Here is a 23,521-nt window from a genome sequence, read left to right as displayed (position 1 = left end):
GGCTATGCATTGGTATCTTATACATGTGTTGTATTCTTGGCTAGAATTTACATTAGAGTGAGACAGCTATGTGTTAATGGCCCATTAAGGGCACTTCACCCTAACAATGGGCCATAGAAGAAACTCATCCTGCCCGTAATCCTTTCCTGTGGATGCCTCAGCCAGAATATGGACAACGGGTGCCCATCTGAGTCATCAAAGCATGTACGGGCATGTGAACTGTTCATGTGACCCTGGACTCCATCTTGGGCCAGTAACTTTCCATGCACTGAGTGAGCTATGAGCTTCATTTGAGACGGTAAATTTCCAGGCACATGGCAGAAAATATAAAAGACCCCCTGAGATATCTCTATTGTCCATGTTTCCTGCCCTGATTCTCTGGACTGTGGATTTACAACTAAAAGGAGAACTTTTGAACTATGGACTGAGGAGCTTCCAATCTTTTGGAAGTCACCAGAGAGACTTTACAAACCAACAGTCTATTCCATCACTGCTACAAGCCTGATATAAGGATTTTGCAATCACTTGTTTGTATATGATCTATTAACCATTATTAACTCTCTTCTTCTTGTCTTTTATTATTAAACCTTTAGCTTTAGTTACTAAAAGATTGGCATCCATGTGATTACTGGGTAAAATCTGAGTTATATATTGACCTGGCTAAGTGGCTGATCTCTTGGGGTTAGAAGGACCCTATAGTTGATAAAAATGGTTTTCCGCAAACACTTATCATATAGTCCAGTGTCTGGGTGGTAAAACCAGGGCTGGAATGCCTATGGAGACTGCATTTTTGACTTCTTGTTAACCACTGTGATGAGTCAAATGTTTACTTTTGTTACTGGCTTGGTATAACATAATGATAGAGTAATGACCAGTTTGGGGTCATCTGGCACTATTTCTCAGCAGTTTGTCCTGAATTTAGTATCCTCAGCAGTGACCCACTGAGGCAAGGTGATAGTTGCACAAGACTTTTCTTTCTGCAGGGTTGATGCTGAGAGGAGCTGAACACCTGAGACTTCAGTGAGAGCTGCAAGTGCTCAGCACCACTCAGGATGGGGTTTTTGCAAGCTCTTATTCTCACAGACTGGGATCACAAAACAAGAAGAGGGCCATGTGCAAACAGTGCTACTGAGACCTGTTTCTGAAATAGAATTATCATTCACCTGTGAAAGCACGGTTCAAGAACAGGTCATATACTGCCAAGATATAAAGATGAGAAAATGCTTAACTTGCATGTGGTGAGAAAATGTGTTCATCTGCAAGTGATTAAAATTAGGAACATGTGTATTAGATGGTTGAAAGAAAATAATCCAGTTAGTGCCTGCAAGTTGCAGGTTCAGTTATTAGCTGCCATTCCACAGTTATTAAAACCTGACAAAACTGTTTAGATTGTACAGTGAGGGCCACTATAAAAAAAATAGACAATAGAAAGAGCTGGGGGTGTTTTTTTTACAGGTAGCAGGTGCTTGTGAAATTTAAAATATGGTTTTTTTCTTTTAATGGATGAATATGGTATCCATTAAACTAAGAGGATTGACTTCAAGCAGGTATACGGCCTGATCCAAAACCCACTGGTGTCAATCAGATTCTTTCCAGGGACATCAATTAACTTTGGATCAGGTCCACAGTTCAGACAGGTGACAGCCCTACATTGCTGTGTCAATGCACCTGAGGTAAATCCTGATTTACATCCCTCTCCTATCCCAGTCCTCAGCTACGCATAAGTAGAGCCTGCCAACTACTAAATTACATGCTGTTCTTTGTAATATGGACAACTGGCAATTCAGCTGAGCCCACCACATTGAGGGTATCATTCTGCAGCCTTTCCATGAATACTTCTACTGACTTCAATGGGACTACTCACCTGAATGATGCCTGCAGCGCTGGGACCTACTTGTTATCTGTGATCTACGGAAAGATTTGACTCCAGGACTGAAGTCCTAGCTCAGCTGGATTCAATGGCAAAACTTCCGTTCAGCGGATCTAGGGTTTCACCCTAGGTCTCTAGAGGTGAAAGACTAGTTTTATTCCAGAATGGGAATATACAGGATTGGGATTATTATCCCCCAAGAAATTTTGTGGGACATACATGAAGGATGGTGTTAGGATATAGATATTCAGGCCTGTCTGTAAAGGCCTATACTCTAAGAATTTAGGTGTATTTTTATCACTTGGCTAGTTCTAGAGGTATAAAAGAGAGAATCAAAATCACTGTCTGCTGGTTTAAGGGCCTTCTCTTACTGTGACAGTCTGAGACCCTGTTCTTAGGCTAAGGCCTTTGGCTAAGCAGCAGAGGCAGCCATAAGCTAGGAAGCGACCGGTCACATCCTCACATTCCAAACTAGTCACATTGAAAGAAGGTGCTATTGGGCTGTTAGGAATACAATCCTGTCCTGATAATTCCTATCACCTCCAGAGAAAGGGAAGTGCCTAGAAAATGTAAAAGGAAACAGCATCCTGTCTGGCAAGAACTCACTTATCAATACTGGGATGTGAAATCCTCACTTCTGTATTGTTTTGTCATTATAGTTCCCACTTTGTTATTGTTTGTCTGTATAATCTTTGTCTGGTTCTGTGATTGTTCCTGTCTGCTGTATAATTAATTTTGCTGGGTGTAAACTAATTAAGGTGGAGGGATATAATTGGTTACATAATCATGTTACAATACGTTAGGATTGGTTAGTTAAATTTCAGGAAAATGATTGGTTAAGGTATAGCTAAGCAGAACTCAAGTTTTACTATATAATCTGTAGTCAATGAGGAAGTGAGTGGGCCTGGGTGGGAGGGGGTGGGCGTGTGTGTGGGAGAGATGGGAACAGGGAATGGGGGTGGAGAAATTGGAATCATGTTTTGCTAAAGAGGAGAGATGGGAACAGGGAATGGGAGTGGAGAAATTGGAATCATGTTTTGCTAAAGGGGGAAATGGGAACAGGGAATGGGAGTAAGGAAATTGGAATCATGTTTGGCTAAGGGCAGGAATGGGAACAGGGACACAGATGTAAGGCTCTGTGGTGTCAGAGCTGGGAAGGAGGATACTAAGGAAGGAAACTGGAATCATGCTTGCTGGAAGTTCACCCCAATAAACATCGAATTGTTTGCACCTTTGGACTTCGGGTATTGTTGCTCTCTGTTCATGTGAGAAGGACCAGGGAAGTAAGTGGGTGAAGGAATAAGCCCCCTAACAGATGGTCTGTACCATAGGTAAAAAAATATGGTCTTCAGAAGAATCTGTGGCCACATCCAGCAACACACTTAAGCATATATGTAATTTTAAGCACATGAATAGTTCTGTTGATGTCAAGCTTTCAGGTGAAGGATATGAGACCAGCAAGTCAATGGGACCACTCACATGCTTAAATCATATACGTGTGTAAGCATTTTGCTGAATCATATCTTTTAAGAGATGAGGACAGAAGTGCCACTGGCAGGGATGATTTAAAGATATCCAGAGCAGGGCTGAACTGCTATAGAGGAGTCATTTTCCCCATTTTCCTTTTGATTCAAACACTAATTCATTATATTTATTAGAACATGGTGCCCCAAAATGAGCTGCACACTTCACAACACATACAAGATGGTTTAACATGGTTTAGATATTGTTTTAATTTTTCCACCTGAGATGTTCTCTCCCCCTTTCTCTGCCCTTTTTCTCACAGAGACTAGGTGGGTGAGGTACAGTGTTCACAATCCAGTTACAACATGGTTTCCTGGATCAAGTTGCATCAGGTAGAAGCTCCTAACAGCCTTTAGCATGTCCAAGAAGTTGTGACAATTATAACTAGCTCAAGCTAGTCAAATTCAAACTAGAAATACTGCACAATTTTTATCAGTAATATTTACCAATAATTAACCATTGGACCAACTTCCCCAGAGATATGGTGGATGCTCCATCACTTGAACTCTAATCAAGATTGGATGTTTTTCCAAAAGAAATGATCTTGTGCAGCCACAAATTACAGGCTTGGTGCAGGAATCTCTGAATGAAATTCTATGGCCTGTGTTGTACAGGTTCTCTTCTGGCTTTAACATCTATGAATTAATTAATGGCGGATGACCGTATCAATTCAACACTTCCCTCCCCTGTTTTCACTGGGTTGGCCCAAGAGCTCCACAAGCTCACTGGTTTGGTAGGCCTTTGCTCATTTGTTGATGCTGGTTACCACTCTCTCTCAAATCTTCCTTTTTTTGTAAGGCTTGAGGTGAGACAATTCCAGCAATATGTGGAGTCCACAGGTCTCTTCCTCCCCAATCTGTGTGATTTTACCACTAAGTGCTGCACAGAGACCGTAGTGGCTGATTATTACTGCCTGCTGTAACAAACTGTAGATCTGAGTATGTACAACGTGGCTGAGCTAACACTGAAGGAGAAACCTTAACTTTTGGAATGTGCTGACTTTTGAGTGCTTGATTTTTCAGCTTTATTGCTGCATCACCACTAGTTTTTCATTTATTAAAACGAATCTTTACTAGCTGACGTGCTTTCCGCACTCCCGCCCAAACTGTTTCGGTAACACAAAATCGAAGTAATAATGCTTTCTCATCAGCAGAGTTTGGTTTACAGAAAAAGTGTCTTAATGTAACATGACAGATTTGGGTGATGAGCCATTTATGCTGCTATTAATTCAACAAAGACTTGCTACAAAAAGGACAGGAATTATACAGAACATATTGACCAGATTTAATTTTTACTGAGGGAAAATGTCAACTTTAATGCAAAATACTGATTAAAACATTCAGTTGCCAGCTCTGCTTTTCTTTTCTTTCTGATTGTAAGGAATATACCATGCTAGTTATATATATCCCCTTTGTACCCATGGAGGAGAGGGCAGGGTTTGCCACACAGAGTGTAACTGATGGGCCTCTTGCTCACTCACAGATACAGTGGAGTATAATTATTATGGGGATCATGTTGAAAACTTATATTTCAATGTCAAAATATAAATGAGAATATACAGAAAAAATATTTTTAGCTACCATGCAATGACAAATTTCAATAAAAATGCTGTCTATTTTTTGAGTAAAGTCAGTAGTGACTTCATGGCCTCTCACTTCTATTGTTTGACAAAAACTAGGTCAGACCCAGCTTTGCAGTGGGTCTAACATTCTTTGCCTTAATTCTCTCCTTGCTTATAAAACACTTCTTTACCAAGATCTCTAAAGCCTGTAAAACTCCACAGAATAGCAGCTCTCTCAAATTTAGGGATGGCTGAGCTTGTCTAGTCAAATTTCAATCACACTCAAATATCCTGAGTTTGAAAGTTTGACTTGAACATTAAAGAGATCGTATTCTGCTCACAAGAGAATGTGAGTTGTAGAGGAAATCTATGAAAGCTCAAGAGCTTGTCTTTCACCAACAGAAGTTGGTCCAATGAAAGATATTACAGTAATTTGATAATTACAGTAATTCGATAAAGTATGACATCATTCCGAAGATCGTAACTATACTCCAGCTGTAATAGGAGAGCCGAGGGGTAAGAAAGAAGAGAAATAAAGAAAAATGGAGAGCGCAGAATCCTGGCTAAGGAGGACAGAAAACCATGAATTCTATTTGCTTCTGTTGTCATCTTTTCTTTTGCGTTTTCTAGCTCCCTTAGTTCTCACCTGTACACATCTGTTGCATCCTTTTTGGCCCACACACTTTCCCTTTCTTCCCCCCCTCCCATTCTTTCTTTCTTACTCCACACTCCACATCAAGCATTTTAAAAGTTACTGATGTCTAAATCCTCTTACACAATTCCCTTTACTGCTTGTCCTCCCTCTGATGGGACTCTCCCCCTCTTCTTATGGAGGGCAAAGAGCAGGAGGCACAGCTGATTCAGCAGAGTGCAGGGCAGACATATCTGAAGCAGCAAATGCAGTTGGGGTGGGTTCTTTTTTCGTAATACAGAATTTACAACATTAAGAATTTACAACACAGAAGCATAAGAATCAAGTCAGCACTTTACCAACCAAGTTAGTAGAGGTGAGGTATCTATAGTGTAGCAGAGAGACAAGTGGATCGAGGGAATATCTTTCATTGGACCAACTTCTGTTGGTGAGAGAGACAAGATTTCAAGCTACACAGTGCTCTTCTTCAGCACGTGGACACAGCAGAATGAGGCAAAAGATTAGGACAGAGCTGCAGAAGAGTTGGGATTTTAGCCAAAACTGTAGCAGGCTGCCAGGACTGGGCATAACAGCAGCAGAGATCAACAAGTGAAAACTGAGAGAACAGATAGATTCTTTCTCTGCCTCACCTCAGCTGATATAAATCAGTGCACTTCCATTGTTTTCAATGGGGAACTATGCTGACTTACATCTGCTCTCTTAACTTGCACAGAAGATGTTTAGTTATTAATATTATATCCAGCACTGTTTTACCTGAGTTTTATAACAATTAAAGATAATCAAATCTATTGCCAAACAACTGCCAACAAGTCAATCTCCACCAGCTCCTCCTCCCACCCACTGACAATATCTTTTTACACTACAAACTCTTGACATGGCTGCTTCCATAATGTAAAACATGCTGTTAGTAACATGTGATGTTATGATTTTGCATTTACACCATTAGTACAGTAAGTTTTTCTCTTTTAAAACAATTACCCAGTTGCTTAATTTTACTATGTAAATTTTTGTATGAAGACAAAGGTCTATTAGAAAATAAGCATGCAAGACAAGTACCTTGGGTTTCAGGCTTTCATGATCAGGAGGCCGGGAAAAAGACTTAGGTGAACTCAGCTCCCTGGATCTTGACAACGGTGTACAAGGTGACTGGCCTGGGACAGGAGATCTATATGGTGTTACTGATATAGTGGGCAACTGCTTAGGTCTTGCAGCTGATGAATAAACTCTATGTTTTGGGTGTAGTGAGGAGGAATTAAGTTGTGGTGAGTGGGAATGAATATTATAGGGTGGGCAAATAGGCGATGTAGAAGTAGCAGGTGAGGAAGACCAATGGGTTGAGACATTTGAAGGGGTAGGGGAGACTGGATTCAGTTCCTGAGCAGACATCTGGGATGAACCTGCTTTTGATTTATAGGTTGGATGCATAAGATTTGGAGAAGAGGAGGAACATTTTTCTAGGATAGGGGAGAATATGCCTTTTTCATTGGCAGGAGAGGCTAAAGGGTATGATTTACAAGTGAAAGTGGGTGAGTAGGTGTGGACTCTCCTAGACTTTTCAGGCCTTTGGGGTTTGTGGACAGGGTAAGGCAATGGTTTTGTAGGAGAAAGTGCAGGGTAAAGGGAAGAAGAGTGTCTTGGGACAGGGGGCGGCACTGAAGATGATTTGGGTTGTAACAGGGGAGACACAACTGTTTTCCTATAGGGAGAAATGGTGGATGACAGAGGATATAATGAGTCAGGAGAAAGTGTTCTGGCATGAAGGTGCTTTTTAGGGGAAAGGGATCTAGCCCGAGGAGTAGAAATGGGCTTTGAGGACAAAGGCACATGAATGGGTGAGTGAGACAATAGCGAAGGCCAATGTTCCTCTTGGCTTGGAGAGTTTGACTTAATAGAAAAGCTTGAGGCAGATTTCTTAGGAGTAGGGGGACTTGTTTTAAACTTTTGATCTATTGTGCATGTTGAGGAGCGAAGGGAGTTAGGAGAAAAGGTAGGGGGACAGGATGCAGGGGAGAGTGGTCTTTGCTGAGATGGGCCTGACTTCAGAATAGCAGTTAAAAGGGAGAGTCTGGTTGGCAGAGGGGATCTAATTCCTGACTTCAGCAGATTTCCACTAGATGACATCCTGCTACAAGGCTCATTTACACTACATATGGTTGAGGAGGAACCATAAAATGGGGAGGACAGTGGTTTAGGACTAGGTGATAATGAATGTGCTGTGATATGGACAGGGATGGTGAAAAATGTGTTAAATTTCTTAGAAGAACAGGGAGATACAGACTGATCTGGAGAACCTGGCATTCCTGCTGAATTGGGAAAATATGAAACTGGAGTTGGACTCTTGCTTGGATCTGATGATGCTGTGAATTCAGACATATTGTAAACATAGTTAGGCATAGCAATATTTGGCATTTGAAGGTTATTGGAGAATTGAGTACTGGAAGAAGGGCTGTTTAATACAGATGGGGGTCTCTGAGGCATGTAAAGAGGTGAACTGTGAGCAGTAGCCTGAAAACACGTAGATGAATCTTGTTTAGAAGACCTAGCTGCAGACTGCCACTTGTTATAGGATTCTTCCAGAGAAGAGGCTTGTTTCGGGTTAACAATCTCACATTCTACTTTCAGTTTAGTTGGAGAAATTAAGCAGGCAGCAGGTGGTTTATGAAAAAGATGATCAAAAGTAGAAGGAGAAGTTAACTGGGGAAAAAAGAAAGAGAAGTGTTAAAATAGAGTGAGATGAGGGAAACTGTTAAAATCTTACATATCGGTTGCATGATCATGCATAAAGTATTTATATTAGTACTATATTGTGGGCTAACAGCACCGGGGTATCTTAACTGTCAGTAACACAGCCTGGTGGGCTGCTTTCTAATGAGACAGGATTCAGAACAAACAACTTGTGCACTTAAATTATTTTGATGGAGATTTTGTTTTGCTTCCATAAACAAGTTACCACTTCTCTAGGTTCCAGGCTATTGTATTTCCCATTTAAGCAAAAACTGAAGTAATCATGCTGTCAGTAAGCATATGATGCAACTAGAAGTTATGGTCCCCCCCCCCCACACACACACACATATATATATATATATATATATATAGTGATCAGTGATCACAACAATAGTTACATTGGTGTGAGAGCAGAATGTGGCCCTAAATATCTATAATATATTTAGTGTCCAATTCTGTTCATGAAATAAGGTCCTACACAATGTGAATAAGGGTGATAGAATTCAAACCATCTGTTATCAAAAGGATTACCTCTTGTAATGTCATAATTACATGTGAAAGATATCTCCCTCCACTGAAAATACAGTAGAAACCCACTACAGTTTATATGACTATGTATGGATGTCCTTAGTCAGGCAATGATTTTCCTGAGTAAGTACTTCAAGATTTAGTCCATATGGTTTAGAATTTGTCAGATAACGAGTTGATATGTTGCTGGGTTTGCAATTAAAATAAAAACTAGTCTTTGCAGCATACCACACTTTAATAACTACTGCTGTATTACATTTGTGTCAGACAAATAAGGAGGAGGAGGTTTGCAGGTTCTTGTTCAGTTTTTATAACAAACAATTTCTACACATTACTCATCTACTTTCAAATTTTAACAAATACTTCTAAATAATAATATTATCGGAGGGTGATCGAACATCTTTTATTCCAGACAGTCCTGAACCACTTAAAAAACTTCCGGCCTGATCTTGCGTCCACTGAAGTCAATGGAACAACTGCCACTAGCTTCCATAGGAGTGAGACTAGGCCCTTGATATGCAGTGAGCACCATTTCTATTTTCTCTTGATACTGCTGAAAATAATTAAATGAAAACATAATGGTTAAAACTAAGTCAGCAATTTCTAAGAGGTATTGTATTTCCTTTGTTAAGTACAGGGAGAAACCGTGACACTGTGTGGTAACTATTGTTCACTTTTAAAAGGTGACCACATAGATGATGTGGTGAATGTGTACATAGATCAAGTCACACTCTGCTGAAATGTAGCTTCCTCTCAGGTTGACTGCATCAGCTGCCAACCAACACATAAGGATTGCAAGGAAGAGCAGAATCTGTCGAGGAAACAGAAAGAGCGAATACAAGTGCCGACAGGAACATGGAATTTGCTCAGGATGCTAGAGCTAAGACCCCATTTCTTACAGCAGGGGTTCTCAACCTTTTTCTTTCTGAGCCTCCCCCCCCCGCTATAAAAATTTCACAGCCCAGCTGTGCCACAACAACTATTTCAATGCCTATAAAAGCCAGGGCCAGCATTGGGGGGGAGGGGATAGCAAACAGGGCAATTACCTGGGGTCCCATGCCACAGGGGGCCCCATTAAGCTAAGTTGCTCAGACTTTGGCTTCACCTGCAGGTGGCAGGGCTTGGGCCCCCAGGCTTTAGCACCGCACCTCCCGGCTTTGGCTTTCTGCCCTGGGCCCCAGCGAGTCTAACACCGGCTCCGCTTGGCAGACCCCCTGAAACCTGCTTGAGGCCCCCCAGGGGGCCCCAGACCCCGGTGGAGAACTGCTGTCTTATATAAAGTATATTTGGACCTTTAAAGATTAGGAGCCTGATTCATGAGGGGGGATTTGATAGCTGCTTTCAACTACCTGAAAGGGGGTTCCAAAGAGGATGGATCTAGACTGTTCTCAATGGTAGCAGATGACAGAACGAGGAGTAATGGTCTCAAGTTGCAATGGGGGAGGTTTAGATTGGATATTAGGAAAAACATTTTCATTAAGAGGGTGGTGAAACACTGGAATGCGTTACCTAGGGAGGTGGTAGAATCTCCTTCCTTAGAGGTTTTTAAGGTCAGGCTTGACAAAGCCCTGGCTGGGATGATTTAACTGGGACTTGGTCCTGCTTCGAGCAGGGGGTTGGACTAGATGACCTTCTGGGGTCCCTTCCAACCCTGATATTCTATGATTCTATGATTCATTATAGCCTCTTTACACCACTGGCCTGAAAGTGGGGGTAGATGTAATTTGCTCCTACTTCAATGCCTCTCTATAGTGCCAAAGCTGTAGGAAGTGCCTTTGTATAAACAAGAATCAGGTCCTAGAAGTGGTTAGGTCCTCATTTTTAATGTCTCATGCAGCACCTCCTGCAACACTGTGCTATCACCATAATAAGGAATTTGTTCAGTGGCAGTTTAGAGGGAAGAATGTATCTGGCATTCTGTTTGCTTCTTACTATTTTTATCATCTATTGAGCAATGGACTTGGCAGTTTACAAACATAAAACAGTATGTCCCCTACTTCAAGGATCTTACAATCTAGCTGAAGCAACACTGAACTCTTTGATGGGCACCTTGTTTTTTAGATTTCTCATAATTATGTTTATAACTGGGTTTTAAATACACACATCTACATATATATATATATGTTTTATATATATACACACACACACAGACTATGACCTTGCAAAATTATTGGCAAGACTACCGAACCTGAAATCCAATGCCATAATAAGAATTAATCTTTTATGTTAGGTGTTTGTTTCTGTGGGGCACCTATACAGTGTGGGGCATGTAAGAGATATGTAAACAGACTGTATTTCTTCTACTACTTCTGCTTATGATCAGTAAGGACATGAAACACTGGGCTGAATTCATCAAAAGGTTAATGAGTTTTTAAAGTGTTAATGGATAGCTTTCCTATTAGCTATTTCATGGAATCTCCCATCATAACAGGGTCAGAAAAAGAACATCTGGGACATCCTGCCTTGTAACCTGGGATTTCCATGTAGGTTACCCAAAGACAAACACAGAGATCTGATATTGAAACTTTTACATTTCCTTTAAAAAGTGAGTGTTCTTGTAAATTTCATTGTGTCTGTGAAGTGGGAGCCAATGTGAAAAGCAGACTCTCAAAGATACCATGAGAGCAGAATCCAGAATGCTGATAAACTACAGATTATTGTAGTTTATTTTGTTTTATAAGGGCTAGATTATGGCCTAAAGCAAGAGCCTGTACAAAGAGAGAGGGTGCACCATTCACTCCCATCTATGGATGACCAGCTTTGCTGGCAGATGCAGAAGGGGTTGGGGAGAACCTATACCCTCTAGTCACAAGGTGTCTGGGTTTGTGTAAGGGCACAAGGGGGAAATGAGGGAATGTTCTCTCCATGCCCTCATACACAACTACAAAAGATGAGCCACCCTGCAGCCTTATGTGCATCTGCCATCATTCATCAGGTGAATCTAAACTCACATCTGCCATGTTTTAACATGGAATATTATTTGTTTGCTCCTCCCTATTACTAAACATTTGATCTGTTAGTAATTCATTAACACATGAGTTGATCTAGTGGCTTCTCGCTTCTGGGGCAACTGGTGCTCCATTATGACATGTGGGCGGAGCATGAGCGTTACAGAAGAGAAAACGGAGAGAACTGGCTGATTTATGGTCACTGCCTGCCTCATGATTCCTGGCTACTTCAACAACCACTTCAGGCTTACAAGAAGTGAGGGGAGCAGAAGAAGTGATAACTAATAAGTTATTAAATTTGAAATACTGAACTGCTTTTCATACTTTGAATATGACATTAATTTTTTTTTGCAGCAATGGTCAAGCAAGTTAAGGGTGTTTGGAACATCTGTTTACTTCAGTGTCAGTCATTGTTCTCCTTCCCCCACCAACAGGAAATGAAGATGTTAGTGATTCTTTTAAACAAATGTTGTAGTATATGTACAATCACCAAAGTTGACCACAATGCTGATTTTGTAACCAAGATCATTTTACAATGTAGACTCCTATGTAAGAGACACCTCTGTCAATAATACCAGTAAATTTACTAGCAGATAAGTAATATCACCTTGTCCAATCAGTCCTCCTAGAGAGAGCGCTGATCACAGTGCATCGTTCGTGTTGTTAGCCAGCCCTTCAGCCACCCACTGGCCAGGCTGTCAGTGGCACCGGACACGTGATCGGCATAGCATATCGCAGCCCAGAACCCCTGAGCTCAAGCAATCTGCCAGCCTTAGCCTCTCAAGTAGTTGGAATTATAGGCGCGTGCCACTAAACCTGGTATAAGTAACGTAGCCATTTTAAATTTTCATAATTTCCCTTCATTTTAGGGTTAATCACTACACTAAATACTAAACCACTAAAAGCAAGCGAGTTACCATAGAAATATTGAGAGGAGCTCAGTAGAGATGGACTTTGAACACCAGAAAAAAGCAGCTTAGTCAAAATGTATTCTATTTATCATAGATATTCATATCATAACAGATATTATTTAGACAATAAAGAAGATGGGAAGAGTACATAAAGTTGTTGATCTGTCAGCCATGTGTCTTTAGAACAATGACATAGAAAGGTATACACTTGAGGCATACACATCAGGCATAATAAACATTTACCCTGTATAAACTCAGGTATAGGATTAATACAGTTGAACAGACTTTATTTGAATTCTTCCAAACTCTGCACAGAAGGCCAGAGGCTACATTTTTTTTCCTACACTGCCAATCAAGTCTCCTATTGCTTGTCAGACGATCAAAAACTCATTAAGAAACTATGGCATGTATATTACTCTCTGTTTCCCTTATAAAAGCTTTGCCATATATTTGATAGCTGCTACTGGAGAAAATTCCTAACTAACCCTTCCATGATCTGTGTGGACTCAAAGTACCACAAGTAAATTTTCATCTTCTAGATCTTTCATTTCTTGTAAGCTGCCTCATCAAGGACCAATTCTTTTGTTTCTTACACAGGCAACACTTCCTATCAGGAGGGTTCCTATCCCAGGGCACCCCCTAGGACCTGAACCAGGCCTTAGCACTCCCCCAGGCCTCTGCTCTGCGGTGTCCAGGTGTTCCTGTATGCCAGTCAAGTCTCACGAGGCTCTGTCCTCAGACTAAGCCCCAGATAGTCCACCCTCTTGGTGGTTGTCAACAAACCCACACCAACAAGTCATCCCACAGATATGGTAAAGCTCTCATCCAGAATGCTTCTGCAAAGCTGTGGGCCAAACTAAGGTCACCAGTAGTATAAAACAATAGTCTTATCACAGGTGGATCCACAACAGATCCGTGCTTCCTTCAGGGAGGGGTCTCCAGGCAGTGCTCAGCTGAGGACTTCTTGCCTTTATCCAATCCTTGCTCCAAGACCTGAGGACTGGAGACCTGCTCTCCTGACTCATGTGCCACGAACTGAGCTGGTCTTCTCCCTTTTAAGCTCCTCTCTCCAATACTGACATCTCTCACATATGTTGTGGGGCACAGCTGCCTAAACCCACATTAATTCCTTAGCCCTGTGCTGCCCAGTGTGGGGTTTGTATTTCCCATCATACTTCCATTGACTTCACTAGGACTGAGCACAGCCCAATGAATAATTCCTCGTGAAGGATTATATCCTAAGCTCCTTTCTTTTCGGTTTTACTCAGTCACAAAGTCACATGAGAACATTGAGATCACTGGGAATTTGAGTAAAAACTGAATAAGGACATCAGGAGTTGAGCCTTGGACATCAAGAATTATTCATTTTGTTAGAGAAAGCAACAGGTCTTATTTTCTCTTTAGAAACATCAAAGGGCTGGATTTTCGGACTAGCACAGCTCTATTGAAGTGAAGGGATTTACATCAATTTACACCAATTGAGGATCTGGCCAATTATGTTTTAAAAAAGAGAACATTATTTCCCCATCTACAATTCCCTGGAGACTATCTGTGCTCCTTGCAGAAACATCAGAAGTCAAGTTTCTGAATGTATGCACAATTTATTTACCCTCTGGTTCAAATGCATCCATCTCCAAATAAAATAAACTCTGAACACCATTAGTTTTTTTTTCTTTAGAGTCCTAAACTTTGCCTAATATAAAACCATGTGCCATGTATAGGATAACAGAGGGTGTGTCTTCACAGTAGTTAGCTTGAGTTATAATTCAAGGGTTACCCTTAACTCAACTCCCATCCACACAAAACAATCTGTAGCTTCAGTGAAGTGGTGCTTTGAACTCAAACTCCCTGGCTAATGGTGGGGGGGGGGGGGGGAAGGGGAGCGGGGGGAGGGTGTATTGCAGCTCAAATTACAGCAATTCATCAGCAGCTAATCCACTCTAATCATTCTGTTAATCCAGTCACTCTGTGCTGCTAATCCAATCACTATTTGTAACTCCAAGTGTGGTTCTGAAGTGGGCTCACTCTCACTTGAATTAGTTAAGTGCAGTAACTCCAGTGTACTAACTGTTGCAGTGAAGACAAGCCCACAGAATGGGCCTTGCACCTTGAGTTGTCGTTTACACCCGTGCAAAGACAATGAAAAATGACACTAATTTAGAACAGAAGCATTTTACACCCTCTTTGCGCAGACGTCAATGACTGCATAAGTTTCAGAGAAGGGAAAATTCACATACCAGAGCCTCAGTGGTAAATTAGCTTAGCTCCAAGATCCATTGATTTCAATGGAGCTATGCCAATTTTCACAAATTGAGAATCTAGCCCTACACCTTTAGGTTGTGTTGTGATGAGTAGATCAGAGAGGCAAGAAGAAAAAGATTAACAGATCTGCACCAGCTACTCACCTCCACCCCTGCTAACAGCTCCCTTTATACACCCTCTCTACTGTGAGACACATACCCACTTTTAGGTAGAAATGTAGAACTATTGACTGTGGCAAAAGAGAGAAGTTACTAATAATCCACAAAAAGCAGCCAGTAATCAACATCCATCCTGAGCTGAACTGGATGACCACATCCCAAAGGAGATGGCAAGGAAAAGTTGACATGCATACCCCACCCACACAGGAGAGTTAAAATAATAACTTACCTGGCGTTGTTTGGGAGAACGGGTAGCACTGTGTGACAGCGCAGCACATTGTGTCTCAGGAACATTCAGGTCACCATGAGGTTTGCTTGACTCACCGCCAGAAGAAACGTGGGAGGTAGGCAATAGCTGACATCTCGCATGTCCAGTGCCATGACCTACAGAAGGCTGCTGAACACTGTTTCTGGAAACGGTCTCTTCATCTCCTTCATCAGAGTCCGTAATAAAGACAAACTCAGCCTTGAAAAGGTCACTCTCCTGCATGTCTCCTTTGCTCATCTTATATTCTTTTGGCTGGAAAATCTTTTGGCTGGTGCCTGCGTGATAGGTGGATTCACTGTCTTGCCTGATTCCACTTTTTAAGGCCAGGTCATCAGAGACTATGGTAGACTGCAAAACACATTAAAATAAATTCTATTTTAGCTGAATATTATTTGTTTCTCCATAAAAACAGAAGGAACCTTTAGGTTGCAGCACTAGCTGGCACTATGCTACCAATCTCCCAGAAGATAAGCCAAGATCTCAGGCTCCAGCCTAGGCTGGGTGTGTCCGAGAGAACAGAAGTTGGCTGTTCTATTGTTCCACTAGCATGCTTTCCCACTCCCGGCACCTTCCCTCCCACCAACACACTGGCCCATACATTAAATCTGTTATAAAGGGAGACACTTGTCGCCTTTCTAGCTACATAACGCAGAAATGGGAGACTCAAGTCAAAACAATAGATTGGATTTGATGTTGGGAATAACATTGCAATTGGGAGGGAGGATGGGGTGCAGTCAAGCAGAATGAGCTGTGAGGCCAGCCTAAAGCAGACATGATGGGGATGGAATTCTGACTGTGGGATCCACAAGAGCAGACAATACCACTCACAACTATCTGACAGAGAAATCTGGGGCAAAACCCATACATAGAAACAAAGGAACAAAAGACCTGAATCCAGGGCATTCTTTGGAAAGAGGAAACAAAAGAATGTGAGATCAGGAAGCTTTACTGTACATTTAAGGGTAAGCATTTTAGCACAAAGCACAATTGTTCTTTTTACAGCAGATAATATTCTGCTTTTTCAGTTTCTAGTATTTATCCCGGCAAGTGCTGCAGTAGTGTTATCCTTTGCATATGTCTTATGCATTGCTGAGTCATCCAATATTTGAAATGATTGCTGTATTTTGTTTCCCTGGCCTAGCAGAAGGGATCAGGCAGATGAATGGATGTATGAAATAAATCACCGGTAGGGCTTACATATGCATGCTCTGTAAGGGGCATACTACAGAGTTAGATTCCCATTGGCTGCAATGGGAGTTACAGGGAAATAAGTTATTTCGAAAAACAGACCACTTATTTCGACATCTAAATTTGAGTTTGGGTGACTCGCTTGTGAAAATTTTGGCCATGCTCAGTTTGGAAAGGAGAATAAAAGGGGGTATGAAGGTCGTAATGCTGCTCAGCATACGTGAGTGCTGCCTGCATTAGAGCATACTGAAATGTGATGGGTGGACACAGAACTCAGGGAAACCTGATTCTGCTTCCTGAGAGCACTGCTAGCCAGGGGTGCTGAAACGGGGCGGGGTGGGGGGAGGAGGTCATGGAGCCATAGCCCCATCACTTTTAAAAGTGGGAGCCTCAGGGGAAGAGGCAGAGCAAGGACGGGACCTTGGGGGGGAAGGGGTGGAGCAAGCTCAGGCCTTGGGAAAACAGGTGCGGTGAAGGTGGGAGTTCAGGAGAAGGGACAGAGCATGTGTGGGGGCATGGTTCAGGTGCCGGTGGCCTCCCAGTTCTAGGGAGTTTCTGGCACTTCTGCTGCAAGTAGCAGCTACATGGTCAAAGGAAGGAGCAAGTAACTAAGTGACTATTTGCAAGATGAGGATTACATTTAAACTCAACTTCCTCAGACACGCCCATTCTCTGCCCACATTCAACCGTTTTTTTAATGCTGTGCCCTGGGAGAAGATGTTCAAGGTGCTTGAGACTTCCATTCAGTTCAGGAACTATTCCTAGTCTGCACACTACTTGCCCCCATGTGTAGCTTATGTTTACTTGAACTGGAGTGCCACCAAATTGCATTCCCAGCTATGTAGCATAAAAAGACTTGGAGGGACAAGACCAAAAGGAGTGTGGAAATTAATCAGAGGCTCATATTTATGCTTTCAAATAACACAAGAATAAATGAAAAGCAAAGGAAATATTTCCCTATGCAGCGTAATGTGAGCCTAGGGAATTCACTATCACAGGAAATCACCGAGGCAAATGGTTTAGCAGCATTTTTAAAAATTATTTATATATGATCAAGAGGAACATTTGTAGTTATACTACCTAAATCCAAAATTTACACAGGATATTGGTCTGCGGGAGATAAGGTGCTCACTAGCTGAAGTCAGTAAGACATGTCCTCTGTGCTGTTCAGCAGTTGCACTTCAAAGACTGTCCCAATTAGCAAAGGATACCTGCGTCCTGTGGTACTCCCCATTTCAAGGGTAGAGCACCCATCTTAACATAGGCAGTTTCAAAATAGAAGAAACTTTAATTTTACTGCAGTATTTTTGCAGAATTAGAATAATTATGGGGACTGGCACCTTCATGTGGAGCATCCAATGGTGGCCATTGCTGAAGGCAGGATTCTGTGACTTACTATTGGTGTATTCCACTATGATAATTCGAATGTACCTATTCATGTCCCCTTTCCACCCTCATCACATCATCATGATATATCATTACATAATTGGCAGAACACATTATGGATATGGGGAGTGGTTTACTTCAGGTATAAACTCCACCAAAGGCAAAATACCTTATTAGGCAGACCATCAGTCTGCTCCATTATAGCAACTCCCATGTTTCTATGTATATTACATGGCTGCTTCTCTGATGGTCCTGGAATTTACACTCAAACTCCAAAAGGGAAGAGGTTAAGGAGGAACAATACCAGTTCAGTGACAGTCAGGAAGACTTTTCCATACCTTTCAAGTAAATGTAAAACTATGTCAATATAAAATCCTACCCTATTTATAATTTCTTGACTGCTTTCATTGTTTGGCTCCTCTGAAGTTCTCACAAGTAGTTTACAGACATCTACAACCTGAAAGTGAGTCGGAAGTCGTCCGATAGATGGAACAAATGTGAAGGTCAAAGGTTTGGTTCCGGATTCTCCAGAGGGGACCTACAAGATACATAATGAATGTAGCTTTTAATCTTGATGGAGATTATTTTTACCAAAGAAGAAAGAGTCTGTTTAATTCTTATGACTGATCCAATATACATCCTAATGCCTTATGCTTATTTCACTAGCTTTACCGATGGATGGGTTTTGTGTCCTAGCAATATATGTATTTTCTAATCAAATCTGAGAAATTATATTCATAAAGGACAAAATGTTGTCCTGGCTCACACCTAGTGCCGCCATATTGAATCGGTACAGTTGCATTGTGGGTATCTCAGTGGTGAGTTTGGCCCACAGTTTGATGTTCCATAATTCTCCTGCATCTGCACTCCACTAGTCTGCATGTGCCACTGTATAACTCTACTGCGTTCAGCAGATTTACACCAGCCTGAACACAGGCTATGGCCAAAAAACCTTTTGCTTATGAACGGACCACAAATTGAAACAGTTGTTTTTGAAACAAGGCACCTTTAACTGTAGCAAATGACATAGGAATAGAGCTGGCAGATTAATGAAACCACAGTCATTTATCACAGCTGTCTCTTGAAACAATTACGTCGTAACTAAAATCAACACACCCAATTGGTTTACCTGTGAAAATAATTCAGGAAATAGAAGAAAACCCAAACTTGCTTCATTGTTTTTGCCACACCACTAATATGTGTAAATGACACACTTCCTAGAGTAAAAGTTGGTATGGAGCCAATGCCAACCATGGATGAGTTTGGGGATGAATTCTGCTTCCAAGAGTGTCCCAGGCAAATAGAGATTACAGTATACTTCCTCCCTCACCTCCACATCAGAGCCATCCAGTCCCACAGGCCTATAGGTATATGGGAAGGTGTCAGGGTAAGCCATGGGCCCACCTCCTTCTCATCCTTCCCTGCCCATTTGGGGTACTACACAAAGACTGTGAAGGAAGAGTGCAGGCTGGGGTCAAGAGGGTGGGGCTGTTCAGTTTTTGCCTCAGCACATAATGGGAATTCCACCTAAAAGACAGCACAAGACTTCCCACAGTCCCCTCCGATCAATGAAATCCCCCTTCATAGAAGGTCCTGGTAGGCAAGTGCTGGCAGAAGAAGCCCTTGTAATGAAGCTGGTATAAAGCAGTCTTGCCAGCAGAGATTGATGAGAGGAGATGCAAACGGCCCCTCTACTGTGGAGCCTCAACAGGACCTCATAGCAGATCTGGGGACAACTGTGGATCAGATTCCATTGATTCTTCCATGGGTGGGTAAGGGTTACAAGCCCATCCTCCTGATGGAAGAACATGGAAGGAATTCATGGAGTTTATCCCTAAAATCTGACTTCAGGATTGTAGTAGTTATTCTAATTTTCAGACAACATAATAGTACAGGACTAAACTGAATTGAATTATGCTGTAGCATAATAGCAGCAATCTATGAGTTTTTCCCCCTGTGGTTTTCTCATTTACAACGAAACAGAAATTTGAGCAACGTGCTACTTGTTATATTCCTTTGTAATTTGCATCTGTAAGCAAGTAGCAATTTTAGGACATAAAGACGAAAAACACTCATATAACTCAAGCAAAACTAGCCTTGTAGCTGCCGGGATGTTAAAAAATGATAAACACAGATTTTCAGCTAAAACAATTTAAGTAGATGTTGATTTCATGATCAGAAACCTGCCTCCAAAATCACCTACACAAGGCAATCAGATTATTTACACAGCCATAGCCCACTGGAGTTTGGTTTACAGTTTAGGATAAGAGCCTTATTCTCCAAGACACAGTCAAGAACAATTTTATATTTCTCCAGATCTAATTCTAAATGAGCAATGTTTTAAAATCTTCATAAGGTAAATACACTGATCACATGGCAGTCACCTCAATGCTTATGAACAATACGACCTCACAAGTCAAACTGGGCCCTTTTGTTCACAAACTCATGTGAATGTGCTATACATTCTAGAATTGCTCCTTGCTTCCAGATGCAGGTTACAAAGGGATGTGGGAAAGAGAGAGCCTGAGCCCCAGCCTCAGCGAGCAGGGCTGATTGGCAATGCATGGAAGAACAAGGCACATGACCTGTAGGCTCCTGTGGAGGGGAGTGAATGCTAGATACTCCTTTTCATGGGGACCTCTGGGTGGTATTTTGCTTCAAGGAGCCACAACGCTTCTTACAGCCTTGCCTTGCCTCTGCCTTTCCCCAGTGGGTGGCCTGCGCTTCAATCTGGCCCTTGGTCTTCATGAATCAGAGATGCAATTATCAGATAGGCAGCTCCGCAATTAGTTTGCAAACAATAGAATACTTAGGCCTTGCTCCTGCGAACAGGGATACATGCAAACTATCCTGTTGATTCTGGGACTACTCGTGTGCATAAAGTTAAGCATGCGCATATTTGTTTTCAGGATCTGGTGACTAGAATGCAGTCTGGTCTGTAATCTCCACACCAAAGACTGCTGGTACTTTTCAGAACAAGCGCGTTATCATCCCTGCAGATTGCATTTCCTTAGCTCTTCTTTGTTCCACCATCTCCCTGAATAACATTTCAAGGAGTGAAAGGATAAATGTGTAAAATGATTTATAGAAACTTACAGAAAGACTCTTATCATCAGGGACTTTCCTGAGCAAATATTTATGATGGTATTTACGATCACCTTCGCTCAAGCTGGGGCATCCATCATATTAGCTAGCCGTTGAGTGAGCTTTGTAAAGCTGACACCATCCATCACAATCTTTAGAGCACCTCGCTCTTCACTGCAATCTGCTGCAGGCAGCCTTTCAAATCCTCTTTTAAAAACACACAAGGATTTTTTTATGGATCTGTGACTGTTCTTTACCCTTCCAACTCTAGTTAGAAGTGAAGGTACTGCAGCACCCTTGCTACCTGACACAGTTGCTAATGCTTTCCCTTGTAATCTCCCACTTGTAATGTAGTTGTTTGACACTTGATATCAGATACATTGTATGATCAGACATGGAGGTAACATTAATATTTAATAGGGGTTATTAGTTAGTTTTCAGACTAATAATTTTTAAAGGTTCAACAAAGTAGAGAGAGAATACCAAGTACACACAGAGTCAACATTTATAGGAATTTAAAAAAAAATTAAAAAACATTTTGTACAACTAAGCTCACAGTCATGTATGCGCATACTTCCAAAGTGGGAATGCAAGCAAGAAGTAAGAATATAAGGACTGGTGCATTATACTATGGCATCCTTTTGATGTTGAATATAGCCCAGCTCAGATTCCCTGGGCCAGATTTGCCACTGGTATACCACTGGTATCTCCATTGTTTTGGTGTAAAACTGGACTAAAACACTTTTGAAGGCCTGCTTAACTTAAATACATGATGGAACTAACCATCAAAAATAATAGAAAGATAAAATTATATTTGAAAAATTAAATTTAAGAGGTTTGTGCAAGATGTTTGAGTTATAGATTAGACAGCATCCTCCAACTACTCCATGATGTCCATTCAATGCAGTTTTCTTCTTTGGAGGAGGCCATTATATTGACGCTTGTTGAATTCAACATATTTTAATTTTGTTAAAAATTAGATTGTGTCAACCTCCAATTAGAATTTCTTCCTATGTTGTACAGCCTCAGGCTTGTACAGGAAGTTTCAAGGAGTCACATATTGCATAGGACAGTATGCAGTGCCACACTTCCTGTTGACAGGTTTCGGAGTAGCAGCCGTGTTAGTCTGTATTCGCAAAAAGAAAAGGAGGACTTGTGGCACCTCTGAGACTAACAAATTTAGTTGAGCATAAGCTTTCGTGAGCTACGGCTCACTTCATCGGATGCATTCAGTGGAAAATACAGTGGGGAGATTTATATACACAGAGAACATGAAACAATGGGTGTTACCATACAGACTGTAAAAAGAGTGATCACTTAAGGTGAGCTATTACCAGCAGGAGAGCAGGGCCGGGGGACGGGACCTTTTGCAGTGGTAATCAAGGTGGGCCATTTCCAGCAGTTGACAAGAACATCTGAGGAACAGTGGGGGGTGGAAGGGGGGGAATAAACACGGGGAAATAGTTTACTTTGTGTAATGACCCATCCACTCCCAGTCTTTATTCAAGCCTAAATTAATTGTGTCCAGTTTGCAAATTAATTCCAATTCAGCAGTCTCTCCTTGGAGTCTGTTTTTCCTGTTGATTCACTCAGACTTGCAAACAGACACAGGATCTTGAATACAACCACAATCATGCAAATCAGGCTAAGTTATACTAGCAACAGACTAAAAGATACATGATGAACAGAGCTGGTCAGATGCCCAATGTTTTTCATTGGAAAAATCTGTTTTTCAACTGAAAAATGGGTTTTCCATGGGAATTTTCAGAACACCGTGAAGAATTTCACTTCATTTATTTTTCAAAACACATTTTAAAATGAATATTTTCATTTCATTTCTATTTGAGTTAAAATGTGGCTTCAGTTTAGATTTTGGAAACAAAGATTTCAGCTTTCCATTTTTGGCTTCTAGATTTTCAGCAGGTTTCCCCTCCTGCTCTTGCTCTCCTTGTTTTTTTACTCACCCTCCACCCCACCTCAACCAGAAAAGGAAGAAGGTTAAAAAGCAGGGAAATGGAAAGTAACCCACTTTGTACACTTTTTTTTTTAACTGTTCTTTCAATAAACGTTAAACACACTTTTCTGTTTTGCATTTTTTCCAGCTGAATAAGTCAAACAAAGGTTTAAAAAAAAGTGAAGTGAAGTGAAGTGCCAGATAGGAAGGCTAAACAGGGGACAAATGTTACATACCATAAATCTAAAACCATAAATCAGGAAAGCATCTCCATTCAGGAAAGAACATAATCACCTGCGTAACTTTAGGCACTTCTGCTTTAATTTAATTGAAGCTGATGAAACTTAAACAGGGCCCTGTAGATAAGCAGATGCTTGAGTGTTTTCCTGAATCAAGATTCATACTTCAAACTGATCCTGGAAAAGGAAAATCAAATGTTGTCTATCTTTTATTTTCTATTTTCATTGTTCATTCAAAATAATGGGGGTGACTACAAAAAAAAA

At 41.3% G+C, this 23,521-nt stretch overlaps 1 protein-coding gene across 6 annotated transcripts in view; it reads right to left on the bottom strand.

Moving 5' to 3' along the window:
• Positions 1-23,521, bottom strand: part of LOC102937550 (muscular LMNA interacting protein) — a 168,753-nt gene that overhangs the window by 86,594 nt on the left and 58,638 nt on the right. For 3 of the 6 annotated variants that reach the window (XM_043542376.1, XM_043542377.1, XM_043542378.1), the window contains 3 exons: positions 18,360-18,518; positions 15,368-15,754; positions 6,664-8,301 (listed from right to left, as the gene is read on the bottom strand). In XM_043542376.1, coding sequence (XP_043398311.1) covers positions 6,664-8,301; positions 15,368-15,754; positions 18,360-18,518 — 2,184 coding nt within the window. The remainder of the gene's footprint in view (positions 1-6,663; positions 8,302-15,367; positions 15,755-18,359; positions 18,519-23,521) is intronic. The other 3 variants (XM_037894220.2, XM_043542380.1, XM_043542379.1) reach the window with 2 other exon arrangements.

The sequence above is a fragment of the Chelonia mydas genome, chromosome 3, assembly GCF_015237465.2.
Source record: "Chelonia mydas isolate rCheMyd1 chromosome 3, rCheMyd1.pri.v2, whole genome shotgun sequence".
NCBI lineage: Eukaryota > Metazoa > Chordata > Testudines > Cheloniidae > Chelonia > Chelonia mydas.
This window is presented reverse-complemented; position numbering and strand designations above follow the sequence as displayed.